The sequence below is a fragment of the Rhipicephalus microplus genome, chromosome 10 (assembly GCF_043290135.1).
Source record: "Rhipicephalus microplus isolate Deutch F79 chromosome 10, USDA_Rmic, whole genome shotgun sequence".
Classification (NCBI taxonomy): Eukaryota; Metazoa; Arthropoda; class Arachnida; order Ixodida; family Ixodidae; genus Rhipicephalus; species Rhipicephalus microplus.
In genome coordinates, this window is record NC_134709.1 from 61404321 (window position 1) to 61427548 (window position 23228).

The window sequence follows — 23228 nt, forward strand, 5'->3', positions numbered from 1 at the left end:
CAAAACGTAAGACTGGTGACACACTAGGACTACGACAACAACTGGGAGCAACGAACGGGTGCCGCTATAAGGGGTTTCACCCCTAAAAACCGTCTGGCAGCGGTGTCACGAGCGGTCTACATTGCCTGTGTTGTCAGTTGCGTCGTTCGCAGCGTCGCACCCATGCTCGCGCACCATTGGCTGCGTTGTGAGTAACGTCGTCTATACTGTCGCAGCCCTGGCACTGGGCACGCGTGCATCTCTTTCTCCTGGAGCTTTCCACGTGGGTATGCCACGAACAACTCTAGAAGTGCGCCGACAGTGAAAACGAGAGAGAGAGCTCGCATTGGAGGGGCCGATGGTGCCGTCCATGGGCACAAAAACGTGCCCGGGAGGCCGAGCGCCGGCAGCAACTGCGTACCGTGATCCAGCAACTTCTTAGCCACGCTATATCGCGTACGGGAACTCAAGCACCGGTAGCGGGCGGCTTCTAGAAACCACAGGCCACTGAGTGAGCTCGCGATGTCAAACGCTTGCAACAACGCGGCATTACGGCGTCAATGTGGTGATTACGGGAGCTCGTTCGCCGAGAGAACGGCCGCTTTCGGCGGGAGTTCCCCGAATGGCACATTGGCTTCGACTGCGTTGTCTACCAACGCCTGTGGTTTAAAAACAACCACTGTGATTAACGTAGTGAGAAACGCATTTAACCACTCATCATCATCTTTCATGACCACGATCATTCGAGGCACAATGTATGGCATGTCAAATAACCCCTATGCTAAACTCAAGCCAAACGTGTGTCTAACCTATTAAGAAGCACGAATATGTAACAAATAATTGTGAAAGCCTTGTGTGCCATGTCAAGTCGAACCCACTGTTAAACCCAGGGGCCGGCCCCGCCGCGGTGGTATAGTGACTAAGATACTCGGCTGCTGACCCGCAGGTCGCGGGATCAAATCCCGGCTACGGTGGCTGCATGTCCGATGGAGGCGGAAATGCAGGCCCGTGTGCTCAGATTTCGGTGCACGTTAAAGAACCCCAGATGGTCAAAATTTCCGGAGCCCTCCGCTACGGCGTCTCTCACAATCGTATGGTGGTTTTGGGTAGTTAAACCCCACATATCAATCAATCAAATCCAGGGGCCGCACGTTTCATCTTTCACTGGTTAACCATTTGTACGGAGTGCTTGGCGGCGATTTTTTGTGTTGTTTTCGTGCAGCGTCTAGCAGGGGAAATTTTAGCAATTCGATAGCCTTAAACCGGTAGCCTAACAAGCCTAACGACTGCATATATTCATCTGCTCTCAAATGCTTTCATAGTCGACCAGTGCTTTTGCAGATTGAGGATGACGAGTATGTTTTGCAGTTGCCATGCCAACGAGGACTATCCAGGGCGTTTGGAGCTACGAGAATGGTAACTTCGAGTACGACCAGAGCTGGATGTGCGTCTTGTAAGTTTCTGGAGTCATCAAGCTGTTTCCACTTTCAGCGTGCTGAGCTGCTAAGTGAGTTAGAGTGAACGAAACGGTTATCGAATTAAAACATGCTATCTGGAAAACATTCTATACCATTTGAACTAGGGTGGTCGGCAAAGTGGGTTTTTATTCAAAGAATCTTTATCTGTGTAGCTGTATTCAAGTTTCAAGTCAAGCCCCTAAAATACGTTCGTTGTTGAGCAACTCGCACAGAAGGTGACGCCACATTTCCCCCAAGATAAAATTGTCAAAAAGAAAAAAAAACACAACGCCATGGACGTAGTCCTTCAAAATATATTGAAAGACGAAGCGAAGGAATAGTATTTGAAATAAGAAATGTTCATAATCACAGTAAAAAAAAAGGCAGATCCCACGTACCTTGGGCATCGATGATATGCGAAGCACGAATAAGGAAGATTGGTAACGTCACTTTAAAAGTAGTACAGCATTACGAGGCGGCTGTAAATGATGCCGTACATGACTTACATGTGATTATTATACTTAGACGTGTCATTTACGTTCGTCATCTATTCCGTCACGTGATACCAAATACACATATGTGATACCGTGATACCGTGATACGCATATGTGGAGCTGGCGAAACGACCGCGAGAACGCTATGATCGTAGCATGATGTAGTCATGTTTTACAAGGCACGCATGTCATGATGATCATGTTTGGACGTGTCATTTACCTTCGTCGTCTGTTCACGTCTTGTGATACTAAATTTGGTATATGTGAAGCTAACGAACCAGCCCCGAGCGGGCTATGAGCGTAGAATGTGGTCATGTTTTGCATGACACGCATGTCATGATTATCATGTTTGGACGTGCCAATTACCTTCGTCGTCTGTTCGCGTTACGTAATAATAAATTTAGTATATGTGAAGATAGTGATTGGCCGTGAGCGCATCACGAGCGTGGTATGTAGTCATGTTCTTACATGACACGTATGTCATGATTTCCACATTAGGGCCGGTCCGTTATGTTCCGTTATGTTATATATATATGCTCAAAGTCGCTGAAGTTCACTAAGAAATGCTTCACATTTATTAACCAAAGAGAGCCCCGCCGCGGTGGTCTAGTGGCTAAGGTACTCGACTGCTGACCCGCAGGTCGCGGGATCGAATCCTGGCTGCGGTGGCTGACTTTCCGATGGAGGCGGAAATGTTGTAGGCCCGTGTGCTCAGATTTGGGTGCACGTTAAAGAACCCCAGGTGGTCGAAATTTCCGGAGCCCTCCACTACGGCGTCTCTCATAATCATATGGTGGTTTTGGGACGTTAAACCCCACAAATCAATTATTAACCAAAAAGTTCTGAGCCATTCAATAACTCCACAGAGTGGAATAATTGCTGAGCTACAACAGAATAATAGCTCGAGCAAAAGTGGGCAAGTTGGAGACAATTGGGTGAGGCTTTCGCCTTACACCTTTGAGTGGATATAAAGGTGCACTGACCGTCACAGTGTTATTCCCGACAAAAAACATCAGCCTGACTACGTCCACTGCAAGACAAAGGCCTCTCCCATGTTCGTCCAGTTAACACGGCCCTGTCCTTGCTTCTGCTATTTTATACCCGCAAACATTTTAATCTCATCTGCCCACCCATTTTTCTCTCTCCCCTAGCCCGCTTGCCTTCTCTGGGAATCCAGTTAGTTACCCTTAATGGCCAGCGGTTATCCTGTCTGCGATCCACATGCCGGGCCCATGTCCATTTACTCTTCTTGATTCAAACTATGATATCCTTAACCCCGGTTTGTTCCCTGATCCACTCTGCTCTCTTCTTGTCTCTTAAGGTTACGCCTACCATTTTCCTTTTCATTGCTCGCTGCGTCATCCTTAATTTAAGCTGAACCTTCTTTGTAACTCTCCAGGACTCTGCTCCATAGCTAAGTACCGGCAAGATGCAGCTGTTACATACCTTCCCCTTGAGGGATATTGGCTATATACCTGTCATGATTTTAAAGTGCTTGCCAATTGTGCTCCACCCCATTATTATTCTTCTAGTTACTCGTATCTCTTGGTTCGGCTCCACGGATATTACCTCTCCTAAGTAGCCATAGTCTTTTACAACATTTAGTGCACTATTACCTATCTCAAAGCACTGTTCTCCACCGAGGTTGTTGTACATTACTTTAGTTTTCTGCGGAATAATTTTAAGGCCCACCTTCCCGCTCTCCTTGTCCAATTCTAAGGATGAGTTGCAATTCGTCCTCTGAGTTACTCAGCAATGCAATGTCATAGGTGAATCGCAGATTATTAAGGTAATCTCCGTTGACTCGCATTCCTAACTCTTCCCATTCTAGGCCTATGAAAATCTCCTGTAAGCTGAATGCAGGAACAGCGTGACCTAGAAGTAGTTACTTCGTAACTACGGAAGCGAAAAAAACATTGAAACTTATCAAATAAACAACTTTGACACTAAATGTGTAAGTTGCCCATCGGTTGCGTTGTTGCAAAAGAAGATAGCGTATGTCGTTCTTTTTTAAGTTACATATGTATTTGTTTTTTCAGCCCATTCAACAAGAGACAAGAGTTTTGCTGACATTGTATCGCAGTAGTTGTTCCTGCACCCTTCTACGCATGCCCATTTTTCTCATTTTTCGCCTATATATGTACACCACTCCGGCTATAAATCTTTGTTGAAAGTCAGCGCTATTTTCTGTCCTTGTTTTTTCGCTTCCGTAGTTACGAAGTAACTACTTCTAGGTTGCGCTGTTCCTGCATTCAGTTATTTCCTACCAACTTGCCCAAGCTTCCACGCTCCTGTAAGCACGTGGTAAATAGCATTGGAGAGATTGTATTCCCCTGCCTTACACCCTTCTTGATTGGTATTCTGTTGCTTTCTTTGTATAGCACTATGTTAGCAGTCGATCTCCTGTACATTTCCTCAGAAATGTTTATATACGCTTAGTCGGCGCCTTGATTCCGCAGTGTCTGCGCGACTGCTGATATTTCTACTGAATCAGATGCCTTCTCGTTATTAATGAAGGCAATGTATAGTGGTTGGCTGTATTCTGAGCATTTCTCTATTACCTGATTGATAGTATGAATGTGGTCAATTGTTGAGTAGCCTGTTCGAAATCCTGCTTGTTCGTTTGGTCGATTGAATTCTAATGTTTTCTGTACTCTGTTAGCAATTACCTTTGTAAATAGCTTGTATACTACAGAGAGCAAGCTGATAGGCCTGTTATTCTTCAAGTTCTTGTCATCTCATTTCTTACATATTAAGATGATGTTGGCACTCTTGCAAGATTCTGGTACTCTTCCTGTCAGGAGACATCTCGTTAACAGGGTGGATATTTTTTCTAACAAAGTCTATCCTCCATCTTTCAGCAGATCTGATGTTACCTGATCTTCACCAGCAGCTTTGCCTTTTTGTATGCTCTCCAAGGCTTTTCTGACTTCTTCCATCATTACTGGTGGGGTGCCAGCTGGGTTACTGCTAGTTCTTAAAGGAATGCTGTGGCTGTCCCGGCTGCTATACAGATCTCTGTAAAACTCATCCACTATTTTAACTATCCTATACATATTGGTAGTTATTTTGTCTTCCTTGTATCTTAGTGCATACATCTGATTTTGGCTATCCCAAGTTTCCTATTTACTGCTTTGACGATTCCTCTGTTCTTCAGAGCGTGTTCAATTATCTCCATGTTATAACTTCTTACATCGAATACCTTACACTTATTAATCAATTTCTTAAGCTCCGCCAACTCTATTTTGTCTGTTGTACCTGAGGCTTTCATGCTTTTACGCTTCTTAATGAGGCTCTTAGTTTCCTGAGACAGCTTGCCAGTGTCCTGTCTAACTGCCATACCTCCAACTTCCACTGCACACTCCCTAATGGTACTCGTCAGATATTCATTCATTGCGTCAACGCTAAGGCTAGTTTTGTCGATAAGAGCTGAATACCTGTCTGAAGCGAGACTCTCAATAGGCCTGTAGTTTGTCTCTTAGTGCTAGCTCATTGATTGGCTTCTTGCGTATCAGTTAATGTCATTCCTTTTTCAAGTTTTGGCGAATTCGAGACCGTACCATTTTGTGGTCACTGCATCTTACCTTGTTAACCACTTCCACATTTTGCACGATGCCTGGGTGTGCACTTTGTATAAAGTATGTTTCGTTCTTACTTTCGTCATTAGTGCTCCATCATGTTCACTTCACTTATGGTTCCCTCGTCTTCGGTAGAAGGTATTCAAGATCTGTAAATTATTGCGTTGTGCTAATTCTACGAATGGTTCCCCTTTGGCATTTGAGTACCGATGCCGTAATCTGCTACTGCCTAGTCTTCAGCCTGCTTCTTTCGTACTTTGGAATTGAAGTCTCTCATCAGTATAGTATACTGTGCTTTTACCTTACTCATTGCGGATTTCACGTATTCATAGAAGCTTTCAACTGACGCGTCATCATGGCTGGATGTAGATGCCTTAGCCTTCACCACCTTGCCCCGCCGTGGTGGTCTAGGGGCTAAGGTACTCGGCTGCTGGCCCGCAGGTCGCGGGATCGAATCCCGGCTGCGGCGGCTGCATTTCCGATGGAGGCGGAAATGGTGTAAACCCGTGTGCTCAGATTTGAGTGCAAGTTAAAGAACCCCAGGTGTTCGAAATATCCGGAGCCCTCATATCCGGCGTCTCTCATAATCTTATGATGGTTTTGAGACGTTAAACCCCACAAATCAATCAAGCCGGCACCACCTTCATCTTGTATGTCTTATTCACTTTAGTCACGATACCTACCACTCTTTTAATAATGCTATAGTATTCCACTATGTGGCCGGTTTTGTTTCTGTGAATAAGGAATTCCACTTCTAGTTCCTTTCTGTCAGCCAATCCGCGATAGCACAAGACTTGCCCATTCTGTAGCAGGGTATTGGCTTCATCACGCCTCCTAACCTCAGTGAGCTCTATTACATCCCATTTAACACCCTCTAGCTCCTCGAATAGTACAGCTGGTCTTGCCTCACTAGATAAGGTTCTAGTGTTAAACGCGGCCAAGTTCAGGTTCTAATGGTGGCCTGTCGGGATCCAGAGATTCTTAGCACACTCTGCTGCGTTGCAAATCTGACCACCGCCATGGTCAGTTGCTTCTTAGCCGCTGGGAACTGAGGGCCGTGAGTTAATTGACGTATGCATGTGGGAGGTAGTGGCCAGATACTGCACCATGCTGGCCAATCTTTCTCTGGTGAGAGAGTGCGTTACCGGTGGTGGTCACCGTTGAGGCCGCACCCCAGGCCTCCTAATACAGTTCTATTACCACGTGGATTTTATTTAAAAATCGGGTTGGGAGCGGCACGGCACCGAGATTCGACTCACCGTGGTTCGGATACCAGTGCCGGTATATATACCCACCTTGGTAACAGCCCGCAGGATGCCGCGCTACAAAGTTCGCGGGGCCGCGTTAGACTCTCGTCTACCATGACAGCTGCATTGCAGACAGCACCCGTGTTCTTGAAGAGGGTGTTAAAAAACCCAAGGCGATGGAAAGAGTAGTAAGCTGGGCGTGTTGGTATGAGTGCATAGTGTTAAACATTGTGAAAACCTGACACGCACGGGACGAACAGCACATGCCATGCGCTGACTTCCAAGTGTATGTAGCGTTTATTGCGTTTAACCCCGGCTTAAATAACTAGGTTGCCTACCCTTAGTTTTTTGCCCCTCGTTTTCTTTATGATAAACCAGAGGTGATCGAAAATATTGCCGAGTTCCTGGCTATTGCTCGTCTTGTAACGGCATTGTGATTTTTGGTAGTAGAACACAAGCAATTAATAATCCAGGAGGTTTTTGCTGGCAGAAGTAACGATAAGATAGGGGTGCATGTACTTATATTCCATTCCTTCTCCATTACTTCTGGCGACCTTCCAATGGTAATCAAGGAAGTTAGAGAGCACAGAGACAGAGTACAAGTCTCACGACTGCGCCCTTCGCTCTGCGTAACGATTGTCTTCAAAGGCCACAAATTGCCATCCCACATGCAGGTGGGTTACTTTCATCGCGTGGTCTATAGAAAAACCCGAAAGCAGTTCAGTGCCATATGTAGTAAAAATGGGCCATTTCACTGAAGATCACAGGAACGTGGTAATTTGGCCCCGCTCTGCGAAGACACGCCATGCGGAATGCTGCCTGCAATCAGCCTGAAGTGTTCCAACATCTATGAATTGCTCGAAGCGTCATCCAAGCGTCGTCTATTTGTGTAAAAATGTACATCTTATCTACATCGGGGGCCTCACCAGCGACGAACCTCTAAGGCTACTCCAGCTCTACTTGGGCAGATAATTCGATTTCCTTCTCCGACAGTTCATCAGTATTTCCCTAAGCAACAGTTACCCCCACTGCCACCACCACGACCACCCAATGCATCTCGGTGAGAGAGGCCGAAAGAAACGCAGGTTTAGAAAGCGGTGGCGGATGTCACATGGCCCTTATGACCAACCCTGCGCACTCATAAAGAGCCAGCGCAAAATTCCCCGCGGCGTACATCATTGTCCATCGGTGATTCCCACGACAAAAGTCAAGTCTTCGCTTTGTTGAGGTCTTTCATAACTACGAGCTCAATGCACACGGAAACTTCTGAACTCGTTGGAGCCAGCCCTTGCTAGCCTTTTTTAGAGATCTAGGATTTCATTCCATTTTTAGAGAGCCGTAGAACAACTGTTCTGAAAGCTTTTCCAGTTGTGGCTGTCTAAGTTGGCGCGGTTACGCTGGCATATGCGTGCGCGTATCATTTGTTCTATCTTTCCTCCCTGCTTTCTTTATTATTTTTCTCCTTTTCCTCCCGTGTAGGATAGCAAACCAGGTACTACCTGGTTAACCTTGCTGCCTTTCATTTGCCCCCCCCCCCCTCTCTCTCCTTGTCATAACCATACAATCATTTTGAAAGGTATACAACCTAATTATTTTTTTTACAAATTGAGATTGATATCGGCATGTTTAAACGCCAGCTTCAGCGGCAGAAATAATGAATCTTGCGGTTGGGGGTATCACAGGTGCTCCGTGCCAACGCTCCAAAAGAAGCGCGTGGCCATGGCACGGCTTAAACACGCCGCCAACATGGGTCACACCTGCGGTGACGTGCGGTTCCTGGTCGTCGCCCTGTCTCCTAGCAGGGAGAAAAGCACCAAGAGTGCGCTGGAGACGGCTCGCACGTTTGCCACGCTGTTCGCCGACTCGGCGTTGCGTCATCGACTCTGGGAGGCTCGTACGCCAGCGCGCTTCGTCGAAGAACTGTCGGAGCATGCGGACCGCCTCATCGTCGATCAAAGGACCGCCCTGTCCCTCAACGTTCACCCGCCGGAAGCTAAGCAAGAGAGCGTGAGTTTGTCTAAACTGGATGTCATTGGGTGCGTCACTGCGCCGATTAGCCGAGCTCAAGTATTAGGCAATCAGACAGTTATTGCGAGTGTGGCTAATCACTTCTGCAGAAGCCGGCAAGGAAGGTGCAGGTGCATATGGGGAAAAAATGAGCGTGCAATTACAAGAGAGTTTATGCACATTTATTATATAGTGCCATTTATTGGTTGATGCGTGGGAGGCGATGAACTCTGCCCCGGAGCATTCCACTCTGGCGGAGCGCGACTGACGAGAATCTGCCAATGGAACACATGCGCTCCCTATGGACCGTTCCGTCAAGTTTTCCCGTCTGACTACAGCGCCAGAATACAAAGCCTAGATGATGAAAAAAGCAACCTTGAGACGTCCTCAATGGCTGTGTTCCGATTCTCAGACAGCACGTAGACAGTCTACGCAGAATGCTTAGAAGACAGCACCGAACCCATGCTGTCCGAAAATTGGAACACGTCTAGATGGCTTTTACGCGATGAAGCGCCACCTCGCGTTGAGAAGAAAAAGCCAAAATAATCAAACGTAACAGTTGTGTTTTCTAGCTTAATTTGTGTTAAAATCTGAAAAATAAACGTTCTTCACATTGAGCTTTTGGAAAAGCGTCTGCTTGTGTGCAGACGACCGTTCCGGCGAGATTAGGTCTATCTGAGCGATTCGCTGAGTCGCCATCTTGTTTAGACAGCAAAGTAGCCTGCATTGTATTTGTCTACGATGCGCTCTTCTAGAAGCTGTCTACTTTGCCGGCTACGTGAGAATTGGAATGGGACTTAAGATGGCCGCCATTCATTTAGCTGTCTATTTTAGCCGTCTACGGTGAGTACTGGAACTGGGTTTTTTTTATTCCATAGCGTTAAAGCCCATAGCGTTAAAGCTCATAGCTCATTTAACTGTAATTCCTGTGTCGGTAGTGGCATCGTCAGTTGCGAGGGAAAACTCGGCATTGTTCGTGAGCGAAAACTCGAGGTAAATTTAAATAAATAATAATAAAACGAATTTAGAAATAAAACGAATATTTCGGCAAGTGGGGCTGTGCTTTGCAAACTGATTATTCTTTTGCCACTGTTTGATGCTCACGAAAATTGAACTTTGGCAAAAGCCTGATGACACACCAACAGAATAGCGCACGCAAAAAAAAAAAAAACTTGGTACCCTACTCTAAAGCTTTCTTGCAGTGAACATTGCTATTCTCCGCCTTCACGCTCAGCAAGTGACATTTAGTAATTTTTGAAACGTTTACGAAGTCGTTCTTCTAGCATCATGACTGTGCCGCAACGGAAACTTTCCTATGAGCACATACGTAAAAAAAACACAAAAAACTTCATCCAAAAAAGGAGACACGATTATCTATGCAGCATAAAATGTAAATAAATTACCACGCCTTCGTATCAAACTTTTTTTCTGCCTGTTATAAATAGGTGATGCCGAGTTCGAAAGCCATATCATTGCTGCAATCACTTTCGTTTTTATGACCTTGTCATAATGTACCTATTCGTACCTAATGTGATGCACCTTACGTTTTCCAGCACAAACGCAAGCACATCATAGCCAGAGGCTTGTGTGACGACGTTCGACGCCGGCTGTCCTACTACATAAGTGATTACGTAGACGGTAAGCCATAATAAGCTTGATACCTTAATCACGTACCAGACAGAAAGTGGCACCACGTAAGTGAAAGCTGTCTTGCAAAAATGATCCACCACAATGGGCAACTTGTCGACGTCCTGTGGTCCTCCTTCCTGCTGTTACTGCAATTGTGCAACTTAATTTATATATATATATATATATATATATATATATATATATTGACACGTGTTTATATGAAAAAGAACGATGATAGGAATGTTTTGTAGATTCCAGCTAGTGGGCCAGGTGGTTTTTCGGAACGGCAACGAAGCAGGCATCTTGCTGTACAGCTGATCCTGAATACGCTCTTTTCGCTGCCGTAAGCTGCTGTCATCTTTTGTTCGCATTGCACTGCGACATGGTGGAGGAGCTGGGCCGCGACGCTGCCCGATGCTTCACACTCCTAGTGGGAGCCGTTCATCCAGCCCGGACGTGCCTACTGCAACCCCTGTCCATCGATTCAGTCGTCGGCTACGAGGTATTTCACCAGACTGCAACCCCTGGCAGAAAACCTTTACCGGACATCTAGAAATGGCTAACAGACTGCAACCCCTCGCAGAAAACCTTTACCCGACATCTAGAAATGGCTAACACCAGCCCCCAGCCTGTACTTCTCGGCACCAGTCCTCCCACTCCATCCCAGGTAACGTTTTTTCAATCGCTGGAGCATAAACACTTTGGTGGTGGCGCACACGAAGATGTAGAAGACTGGTTAGACCACTATGACCGTGTTGCAAAGATCAACCAGTGGTCTGCTCAGGAAAAGCTCGGCCAGGCCTACTTCTATCTCGGTGACAGCGCTCGTACTTGGTACGAGAACAGAGAAGGCAACTTGTCCACATGGACCGACTTTCACCAGAAGATGGTTGAAACTTTTGCCAATGTCGACAGACGTGACCGCGCCCACCAACTACTAGAGCTAAGGGTCCAAAAACCCAATGAAACGGTCGCCATGTTCGCCGAAGACATGACAAGTTTATTTCGGAGGGCTGACCCGCAGATGACCGAAGATAGGAAGTTGCGCCACCTCATGCGTGCCGTGAAAGAGCAGCTGTTCGCTGGACTTCTGCGCAACCCGCCAAGCACTGTAGAGAACTTCATTAAAGAAGCGTCGGCTATCAAGTGGGCCCTTCACCAACGCTGCCGACAATATGACCGCTTGTGCAGCAGGCCCCAAATTCAGGCCGCCGCTGTGACGTTTGACAGTCATAGCTCTTTACGTGACATGATTAGAGAGATTGTTCATGAAGAACTGCAAAGGCTGCGGACTCCGGTAGTGGATACACCCATGGCATCTGTCACTCAAGTCGTCCGTGACGAAATCCGCCAAGCATTCTCGACAGCTGATCCTGCCCCCGAACAATGTCCCATGACGTACGCCACCACCCTTCAAAGCTCCCCACCCGCTCCGCCTTCATACTACCCGCCACCTGCAACTGTTCCTTGGTCACCACCACAGGGGGAGACATCGTGTCGCCCACCCATCCAGCCCCCATACGACCAGTCGTCTTCTGGCCTGCCATGGCCTTCGTCGCGTGAAGAGTCATCACGGCAACCACAGCTTCGCCGAATAGACACCTGGCGCACTGTCGACAGGCGTCCACTCTGTTTCAACTGCGGAGGTGTAGGCCACATAGCCCACTATTACTGGCACCGCGCCGATTCGTCTCGCCCTCTCAGGCCACGGTTTGACATTCGACATGCCAACGACTACGTATCCCGCCGTGGAGAAGTCGGTTCTCAAGGACCTCCGGTACCTCGACCCCCATTCGACGGCCGCCGTAACAGTGATGACGAGACTATAACTGATTACGAGCCGGTCTTCCGACATCGACCACGCTCTCCTTCTCCTGCCCAGTCACCTTCGTTGCAGCGCCGCACTTTTGCCGACACGAGAGGAGCGAGGTCACCCAGCCCACACAGGTGAAACTGAAGGCGGCGACCTCAGGGGGTAAGGTTGCAGGCTGTCAAGACGAAGAAAAAATGCCCCCATTACTCCCACCTCAGGACGCTGTAAAGCCGACAAGACGTAATACCGACGAAACTGTGACCCCAGGCCTTACTGTTCTTGTGGATGGACAGCAAGTCAAAGGTTTAGTCGACACCGGGGCTGACTTCTCTATTATCAGTGATGACCTTGCTGTACGCCTCAAGGAAGTAAAGACAGCGTGAACGGGACCTCACTTAAGGACGGCAGGCGGCCAATTACTGATGCCTGTCGGAATGTGCACAGCAAGGCTGGACATCGGTGGCTCTACTTTCGTGGCAGGCGAGTATTCTACCACTGAACCACCGACGCCTACTTTCGGGGCGACGTGCGTCGCTCTCGCCGCTCGGTAAAGTGAACGGTAAAGTGGATCGACCTACGAGGCTTGACAGAAGATCGTCCGTTGGCCGAAGGGACCCTTTGTGTGTGTGCAACACCGTATAGCTGACTCTTCAGGGGCACTTTTTAGTGCGATGCTGTGTTCGCGTGCACCAGTTGCGGCGGAAGTCGGTCACGCCAAGTTCACCACGTTGCGTCGACGTGAAATTCGAGTTTACTATACATCCCACTCACGCCATCACGTCGGTTTGACGCATGCACACTTACTCAACTTACGTAAGATCAAAGCATTTAAGTAGCATTATAAGCCCAGAATTTGCATTACGTAGCGTAGTATTCGTTGGCGAAGTTTTCATTTCTGTGACACGCTATGATCGACATGGTATATACTTAGTGTTTCGATGAGCTCCTAACAGCGGAAGTGCGGCACTTTTAGTAGTGCGTCGTAACAGGTTGCTTCGTTTTCACCAGTGCCGAACATGGATTGATTAATTGAACAAGCTGATTAAACGAGATGAGAGACCCACGCAGTGTACGCTAAGATTGTTCTATGACGGACTGGCGAAGACCGCGCCTGATTCAAAACGATCAAGAGGCGTATGAAACGTTAAATGCACAGGTTAGAATCTGTGCAGAATAAGGCTATACGGTTCGTTTTTAACCGTTATTAGGGGGACTTCTCCCCGTCTTCACATGCTCATTTGTTGTCACTTAATTCACTGGAACACCGCCGTACACGTGAGAGTATTATCTTGTTGCACAAGATTGTACACAAAATGACCCGCGTTCACGCGCCCTTGTCTTTCGCTGATATACCAGCGCGTACAACACGTAGTACAGACGCTTTGAACCTTGTACCCTTCAGGTCTCGTTTGGATTGTTTCAAATTCTCTTTTTTCCGCGTGTGGTGGAAGTTTGGAACAAGCTTGATGGTGCATTGCGTAGAATGAACACTGCAGAGTTCGGGAAAACTTTTATGTGTTAGTCACATAAATTTGTGTGCACTATTGCTTGTTTCTGTGCTTTCGTTGATTTTTCTGTACCCGCTCCTGCAATGTACCAGGCATGAGACAGCAGTATTTGTAAATAAAATAAAATAATAAAACCGCGATAAAAATTCGTAGAGTTTAACCGAAAGTAACTGACGCTACAGCTCATTAAGAAACCAAAAACGGAAACATCCAAACATATTTTCTCAATGCAAGATGTAAGCAAAGTTACTGCAGCCGCTACCCGAGAAAAAAAAATACTAACGGTTTACGAATTAGCGTGAGCGTACGCTTCGTACCCTTTATATTTCGCCGCAAATATTTTCTGTATACTGTTTGTGTGAGCCGTCCTAGCCCTTACGCCATTTCTCTGTGCAGGGTGGCCTAGAAAGGCTCGTTATTCAGGAGAATGTGCTTGGCTTAAATGTTTTAGTTTCACTTTCTCGATTGATTGTCAATATAAGTTTTCTTTTTTATTGGGTATGATGGTTCAGTGTATGGCGAGATAGAGCAATGTGTTGGTGTTCACTTCAATACGTCTGCATTCACTGATGTGGGAATGTTTCAATTACTGTGGTGCTGTCATGGTGTTATTCAGGAGAATACGCGTACCGGAGGTCTTAATTTCATTCCTTCACTGAAAACATCAAACGTTTTGGCATTAGCCAAGTTGGTATTAAATGAGAGCTGAACCACCGTAGTGGTACAGTCGAACGCATCCCTGTTTGACGCTAAGATTAGGTAAGATATATTCAGCTTAACACTTTTTCCTCAACACTTTCACCCCATGGTGTCCATGTTTTTTCTTCCTCTGTAATTCGGCGTGAAGTTGACTGTTCAATCCAGACGTGCACCAACTATCCCAACCGCGACTTCTACTTACCCCAATGGTTTTCCTGGTGTTCAATGTGCAGGTATAGTTGGTCCGCGCACGCTGTACAAAACGATATGCACCACGTTCTTCCTCTACTTCGGCTGCCTCCTGCCGACCATAGCATTTGGGGCACTGAACGACACAAACACGCACGGGAAAATTGGTAAGCGAACGTTGATTCTGTGGAAGGAAGGACTTAGTGTGTACGCAGCTGCAAATTGTGCAACATGGTGAATTTGCAGTACATAAGTATTGGGTGCAAAAAAACTTGACATTTCCTGCTTTGGTAATGCTCTTTCTTCTTTGTTTGTGCGCGTAAATCTATAGGCACTTTTTTCTTGCATAAATATGGGGGTGCTTTATATAATGACAGCCTCTATGCGACAGGACTGGGATTCGGGCAAAGTTTTACTGCTTAATTTTGACAAATATCTCACGGAAAAGCAATGCGAATTATAGCCATAACAAGTAGGGCCCCTCACCTGGAGCGTTCATAGAACGTATTACGCATGATAAGTGCAAAACGAAGCTCTATAGTCACGTGTATCGGCTATACTTTTGATACGTGCGATTTCCGTAGTGAACCGTTAACCTGAGAGCGACTGAGTGTCATTAATTGTAGCTTCTTCCATTATGGCTTTCCATGGGGTGTTGAAAGTTCAAAACGATGCCTTTGCGCACGTAGCATGTCTTATCGCAGCAAAAGTATTATCATTGAAAACACGTATACACAGACTGGCTGCGTCCCGGGACGCAGCCAGTCTGTGTATACGGGGTATCCCGGGAAAGGGGCTCTAGGAAGCAATGCAAGGCCTGCGTAATTAAAGAATCGAGCATCAGGAAAACTTGTGCCCGCGCATTATGGGGGAGAAGCGTAGCCTTAAATATCAAAACATTTGGGATGAAATAGAAATAGCACTGTCTTGGAGAAGCCTGCATTTGAATGCCATTTTGAAAAAAAAAAGCTTTCTATGTAGCGATTAATATGCCCTTTTCGTTAGATGTCTATACGATTGAAGATGAGCTGTTTTACAGTTTTTGCATGTATTTTGAACAGTGGTAGCAAATTGATAGATTGAAAGAGTGCCTTAGCAGGCTTCCAGGTGCTGTCTCATTACTACTCAAGAATAGCTTACGTAACGACTCTTCCTCGGTCATGTGCATTGCAGACGTCAAAAAGTGCATGCTCAGCCAGACCATTGGAGGACTGGGCTTCGCGCTCTTCAGTGGCCAGCCACTCGTTATTCTGATGACAACAGCGCCACTGAGCCTCTACATAAAAGGTACGCAGTAAAGAGACCACGTAATGCAGGACTCGATACACAAGTAAGAATACCCAGCTTATAGCTTCGGAATTCAGAGGAAGCACAGCTATATTTCTAAAACTGAGTGCACATAAATTGAAGTCATCGGTCTAATGTTTCGACCTGACGTGCCACATACATGACTCTAGCTTTGAAACGATAGTTGTAGGAAATCACGAAACTGTCGTCGTAGTCCGTGGGGCTGACCCAACGGAAAGTTTCCGTACTTGTTTATTAAGACACTTAGGTGCATGCCAAGGAAGGGGTCTCGACAAAAATGAAACAAATATATAAAGATATTTCAAAACTTAGCGTACGAGCCCTTACTTGAGCATGAAAGCTGGGCTTCCATGTCATTTTTCAAGAACCTTCACATGCGCACCCTGTTTATTCAATGTTTCTGTTGTCTTTTTGCGGTAATGTGCTAATACACAACATTATTACGAAGCCGTTCATTCTTGCACAGTCGACATTTTCTACCGCAGTCATCTACGACATAAGTGAGGACTATGGTTTCGACTTCACCGCCATGTACGCCTGCGTCGGTGTCTGGAACAGCTTCTTTCTGTTCGTCTACGTCATCTTTGACGCAAGCAAGATCATGAAATGGTGCACCAGGTGAGCACCATTCACTGTGTTAGCACATACAACCCGCAGAGTCTTACAGGCTTCGAAATTGCGCTTTATGAGGTGCTGTGCCGCAGCACATGACTAATAAACACTTTGCCCAAAAGCTTGGTGCACCTTTCACAAAAAGTTGCCACCACGCTTCGCTGCGGAACCTTTACTTCTCAAAATGTCTTGTTATCGGAAACCCTATGAGTGGGTATTCCAAAACGCCCCTGGACATGGCGTAACACTAAACTCCACTGAACCGTATTGGCGTATCTGTAATTATAGATGTTTTCCTTCACCGTAAAACATGAGCGCGTCACATTTTTCTCCTTTACGCACGTCATCGCGCAATCGTGTCGTGAGGACTCATTTTTACTAGGTACGACGCTATACATACGACGTTCTCAGAACCCCCGTAAGGGGATAAAAAGTGAGCTTGTTAAATGAGGCCCACCTGCACGTAATGCTTCCTCCCGTAGGTTTCACGTTTTGAGACATGCGCAGTGTGCAATAAAAGGTCATAAAGGGGGGGCAGTGGCATCCTCATAAAGATCCTTGTTTGCTTCTGGCAGCTTATGCGAGGGCAACGGACAGCGAAGACAAGAAGGGTGTATTCAAGATAAGCATCTCAACGCTGCGTTATGCTATGTCAGGCTGCGCAAACTAGCCGACGTAAAGCTCTGGTTGCCTTAAAAACAAACTCCTTATACAACCGTCTTTGTACGATAAAAGGGAAAGCAAACCATCTAAGATTTACTAGAAATAACCCCATTTTGCGAATTCTTCGGCACAACAAAGCGCATTTCGATTTCTGAACTATTAGACATGTGCTTCAGCAAGTGCGAAACCATGCTGGCTTGAGAAGAGTTACTGTCGCTAGACAAGACACTGGTAAACAATCTCAGGAGACAAAATATCTTACTAAGAGATGAGAAACCATGAAAGCCTCAATTGCACCCGATGAAGTAGAGCTAGTGGAGCTTTCAAAGTTATTCAGTAGGCGTAAGGTGGCCGGTGTCAGAAGTTGATTTGATTAATTGATTTGTGGGGTTGAACGTCTCAAAATCACCATTTGATGATTATGAGAGACGCCGTAGTGGAGGGCTCCGGAAATTCCGACCACCTGGGGTTCTTTAACGTACACCGAAATCTGAGCACATGGACATACAGCATTTTCGCCTCCATCGATATTGCAGCTGCCGCAGCCGGGATTCAATCCCGCAACCTGTGGGTCAGCAGCCAGTATCTTAGCCACTAGACCATCACGGTGGGGCGACGTCAGAAGGTATAACATTGAGAGAATTGAGCAGGCTGTAAAAAGAGGCAGAAGCCTAAAAGCTGCGAAGGCAATCTTGTACATAGGAAAAAAACGTATTTATGCATTAGGGAACAAGAAAGGCAATGTACTCACCAATATAGATAGGATTGTCGAGGTGGCGGAGTTCTACAAAAAGCTTTACAGAAGCCAAGACAGCCAGGATAATATGGTGACAAACAATGATAGTCCACAGGAATTCGACATTCTACCAGTAACGGCAGGGGAAGTAAGGAAAGCCCTAGAAGAAATGAAAAGAGGTGGAGCCGCTGGTGAGGATCACAACAGACCTTCTGAAAGTTGGCGAAAAGATTGTGTTACACAAACTAGCCACCTTATATACGAAGTGTCTCTTGACGGGAAGGGCACCAGAATCTTGAAAGAACGCGAACATAATTTTACTTCATATGAAAGGAGACGTCAAAGACTTGAAAAATTACAGGCCAGTTAGCTTACTGTCCATTCTCTACAAACTAGTTACAAAAAGAACAGCTAATAGAATTTAGGCTACATTAGAGTTCAGTCAACCAAAGGACCAAGCAGAATTTCGTACATGCTACTTCACATTAAACTATATTCATACCATTCATCAGGTAATAGAGAAATGCGCGGAATACAGCCAACCTTATACATAGCCTTCATAGATTACGATAAGGCATTTGACTCAGTCGAGACATCCGTAGTAATGCAGGCACTGCAAAATCGGGGAATCAAAGAACCGCACGTAAACATACTAGAAGAAATCTACAGTGGATCCACAGCCACCATAGTTCTTCACAAGGAAAGTGACAGAATCCCAATAAAAAAGGCAGAAGGCAGGGAAACACGATGTCTTTAATGCTATTCAGCGCATGCTAACTGGAAGTTTTCATCACCCTAGATTGGGAAGAGTATGCATAAGAGTTAATGGAAAAAATTTTACAGACGTGCGATTCGCTGATGACATTGCCTTGACGAGTAACTCTGAGAACGTATTGCAGCTCATGATTGCAGAACTAGTCGCGGAAAGCAGAAAAGTAGGTCTTAGAATTAATATGCACAAAACTTAAGTAATGTGCAACAGTATCGGCAGAAGACTGCACTTTGGGGTAGGTGGAGAGACGCTGAAAGTTTATTGATTGATATGTGGCGTTTAACGTCCCAAAACCACCATATGATTATGAGAGACGCCGTAGTGGAGGGCTCCGGAAATTTCGACCACCTGGGGTTCTTTAACGTGCACCAAAATCTGAGCACACGGGCCTACAACATTTCCGCCCCCATCGGAAATGCAGCCGCCGCAGCCGGGATTCGAACCCGCGACCTGCGGGTCAGCAGCCGAGTACCTTAGCCACTAGACCACCGCGGCGGGGCAGACGCTGAAAGTTGTAAAGGCAGATGTCTACTTAGGGCAGGTAGTAATCGTGGAGTCGAACCATGAGAGCGAGATAAATAGATAATTAAGGATGGGGGTGGATCACGTTCAGTAAGCATTCTGAAATCATGAGGATAGTATATAACATCCGCATGTTGCCAGTGCTTACTTACGGAGCAGAAACATGGAGGCTTGCAAAGAGGGTTCAGCTGAAATTGAGGACGATGCAGCGAACGATGGAAAGAAAAATCACAGTGTAACCTTAAGAGACAATACGAGAGGAGAATGGGTCAGGGAAGAAACCGAGGTTAAGGATATCATGATTGAAATCAAGACGAAGGAATGAACATGAGCCGGGTACATAGCACGTACGCAGGATAACCACTTGTCATCAAGTGTAACTGACTGGATTGCCACAGAAGGCAAACGCACGAAGGGGAGAGAGAAAGTTAGGTGAGGCAATGAGATTAAAACGTTGGCAGAGATAACGTGGCGACGGAAAGCACATGACCGGGTTGAGTGGCGGATCATGGGAGAGGTTTTTTCCATGCAGTGGGCGTAGACAGGCTGCTGCTGCTGCTGATGATGATGATGATGATGACACTTCACGAAAACGCTGCGGAGTCTCACAATTGTTGTTCCAAGTGCAATGCCAACTGGCAGCAACTGTGCCATCGTAGATTGTTCCAAACTGTGCTTTGTCATCTCAGTTTGGCCATTGTCAGTGATTGCTAATTTTTGTTACAAATGAACCTCGATGCAGTAGAATGCGAAAGGAGGAGTGTGACATATAAGGATTCAGTAACGTTCAAAAATGTGCCCCACAAATATTCTATTTATGTAGCGCCTGCAGGCTTTAGTGTTCGTCTGCGTAATTGAAGTAGTCTTCTTTTACGTCTTATTTTTTAGAAGCAGATAACTCGTCAGATGCGAAAAGTGACCGCTAGGGATGTCGGAGTGAGCATGAATGACCCATAAGGTCACCCGATTCGAGATGTCACAGGTAAGCAAAATGCTTTATGTGATCATGACACGACTTTGACATTAATAATGACGTGATCAAATATCATTGTTGCTCGGCCCAAGGTGGGCCTATCCTGGGTGCTTTGGAACATGACGCGAGGAAGAGAAAGCTTGAATTGGGGAGCCGAGGAGGCATAAAATAAATGAACTGGAAACATTAAGGCTTTAGATTTCAATCCGTTACTTCACGTGCTTGGTGCATTAGTCCTGTGCTAATCCCATAGAAAGTAACAGAATGAAGCAACCAGTGTCCTATGGTTTGCAGGTCCACCGAGGAAATCTTCTCCCTCTTCATCACGATAGCGTTCTGCGTTGACGCTGGTCGTGACGTGTACAAGAACTTTTTGCATAACTACCTCGCGCCAGTCTGTGTCGACACTGTCTCGGCTACCGGCGGGCACGTTTATCCCATCGCGGCCGTTAATAACTCCAGCAGCTACGACGCGGTTCTCGTGGAGGCCTCAAGCTGCCAGCGGGACACGAGCCTCCTCTTCCTCATGCTCACACTGGGCACTTGCATGTTGGGTGTGACGCTGTACAACTTCAACAAGACCCCTTACCTGCACTCGTACTTGCGCAACCTGCTGTCTGACTACGCACTGCCCGTGGCTGTGGTTGTGTTCAGCTTCGTCGGCTCCTTCATGTTCAGGGACGTCAAGAGTGAGTTTTGCGTTGACTTGTACACGATTGTTTGCGAAAACTTAAGCTAAACCCAACTGACCAGTTACAAAGTGCAAGGGGGAGAAACTCGGCTTCGTTGGTAAGACATATAGGCAGTGGTTAGAGCAAAGTGATGCAAGGACGATATGGGAGGACAAAACTCAGTGCACGCGTTGTCATCCCTCCTCGTGATTCTGTTTTATTGCATTGAATACTACGTAACAATTATGTAGAAGTCCTCCCCAGAGGCACTTTCTCCTTAAGGCACGATGGACTCAAGCCTGTCACAATGGGTGCGCATTCCAGACTTGCGTCAACAGACGGGCGGATGGGGAATGCTCCTGCGGAGAACATTGCCGACTTCTTGAGTGGGACTATTTCTTTAGTCGCAGAGGTCACCGGCAGCCGTGCGTCCGTCATCTAGGAGAGGCTTCTTTAGACTGGTTACGTTGTATACGAATTTACGTTAAATATTGGCACAAACGAATTGTTGCTGCAACCGATATTTCTACGAATGGACTCCTCTTCCTCTAGGCAGTGCTGCCTTCAAGAAGGAAGGTGCAGTTGTCAGAACAGTGGCTCCAACTACATTTCTCGTTCAACAGTGCCCCGAACGTCTGCCATGTTTGCATTTCTAACTGTGCCTTTTTATGCAGAATTTTGGGTGCACTTCTTTTGGCGAGCTCTGACTTGCTGCTTATATACACTCTAAAAAGACACCTTAACTCTTTTCAATCCCATGACTCTCTTACGGGAGTCTAATGAATGTTCAAAAGCGTTTGTGCGTATCTTAAAAGAGGGTTATACACTGCTAGTAAGGACTCGCAAAAAGTGTGTGTAAGTGATTCTCATAAGAGAAAAGAATATAAAAGTGAGCACCGTAACAGTCTGCATCATAGTGCGACACTTAAACAGTGGCTTACGAGAGATGGGGGCAAGGAGGGAATAAAAGGGATAGAGATAGTTATGAGGACACCCACTCGCAGAAGTAAAGAGGGGATAGAGAAATATCGACACGGTCGAAGGAGTCCGAAGGCGGGGCACCACTCAGCGAGAGATTCACGGCGTCAGGAGATGGCAGAGGGTGAGCCGGTCGGCCAGAGCGGCGCTGTCGTCGGAGCTCGCGGAGACACAACCATTCGGCACGGAATACATCGAGCGAGTCTCACAAAAAAAAAAATAAAATACTCCTGCCTTTTTATAAAGTGCATATGTAATTATAATTTCCAGCATTTTACAAGTCGAATCTGCGAGGTAAATGTGAGGCAGCCCCGGTCTAATGGATTCCGGATTAACTTCTGCTACTTAGTGTTCTTCACCATGCTCCTATATCAAAGCAGAAGCGTGTTTTCTCCTTCTCCTTCCGTGGAAATGGCTGTTGCCGTAGATGGGGCTCCGCGTTTTCAATTTTTCTGTGCTGCCGTCCCACGCTTAGGCAGGGGTCTGGTAGTGGTAGGAACGGCTGGTATCGCCAGAACCAAAGCCTCCGAGATAAAGGGGTGCCGCACGACTTTTCCGCAAGGAGAAGGGCGAGTTCCCCGTCACCCGCGTCACCACGACACTTTATCTGCTAAGCGACCAAGGTGGATATATCTGCGTGTATTAGAAATACAAAATGTTTACACCATTGCCTGCTACAAAATGAAACCTCAATGGGGAAACAAGGGTCCAAGAGCAAGCTTGTTGCGACGTGGCCACACGGCTTTTCTAAAGCCGTGCCAGAAACCAAAGAATGTGAGGAATGGGGGAAAATATTGCGGGCATGTAACACAGGAGTGGCAAGTAAAGCGCCCCGAGAAACCCGACTATTGCATTCCCAAGAACGCGTATGCGTTGCCGATTGTGTTACAGTATAGAACAGGTTTTTAAATAAAATTTGGGTGGAACTCAGACAATACTCTCCTCTACCCAGACGCATTTTATATGATCTTCAACATCCTGCGAATTTCATTGTAAAACTACACTAATGTAAGATATAAAAGAAGCGTGAGTTCTCCAGATAGCTACATGTTATCGGATTAGAGTAATTCTTTGTCAGATAGGCGCTACTGTACGGTGCACACTGGTTAACCACCCACTTCGTGGCTTCCAGTCGACCAGTGCGCTTTTGTCAACCACGAAGACCATGCTACTGAAGTGCCAATGTGAGAAAGAAAAAAAACAATAAGAAGAGATTGAAAAAAAAAAAACTTGATCAATACATTGAGCATAAATACTGATTATGCCGTTGTCATTCATTCAGTCATTCATTCATTCACTCATTCATTCAAGCTCAAAACAGGGTATTGCATAAAGGGTGAGATTAAAAAAGCATAAAAATTTCCTGACGAGAGAAATGCAGCTACTTTTTCCT

At 46.3% G+C, this 23228-nt stretch overlaps 1 protein-coding gene across 1 annotated transcript in view; it reads left to right on the forward strand.

Moving 5' to 3' along the window:
• The window catches only part of LOC119180869 (solute carrier family 4 member 11-like), a 54862-nt gene that overhangs the window by 26120 nt on the left and 5514 nt on the right, over nt 1–23228 (forward strand). The window contains exons 5-11 of the mRNA XM_037432005.2: nt 1348–1432; nt 8438–8762; nt 10316–10400; nt 14645–14767; nt 15774–15887; nt 16394–16526; nt 20481–20875. Of these exons, the coding sequence (XP_037287902.2) occupies nt 1348–1432; nt 8438–8762; nt 10316–10400; nt 14645–14767; nt 15774–15887; nt 16394–16526; nt 20481–20875 (1260 nt within the window). The remainder of the gene's footprint in view (nt 1–1347; nt 1433–8437; nt 8763–10315; nt 10401–14644; nt 14768–15773; nt 15888–16393; nt 16527–20480; nt 20876–23228) is intronic.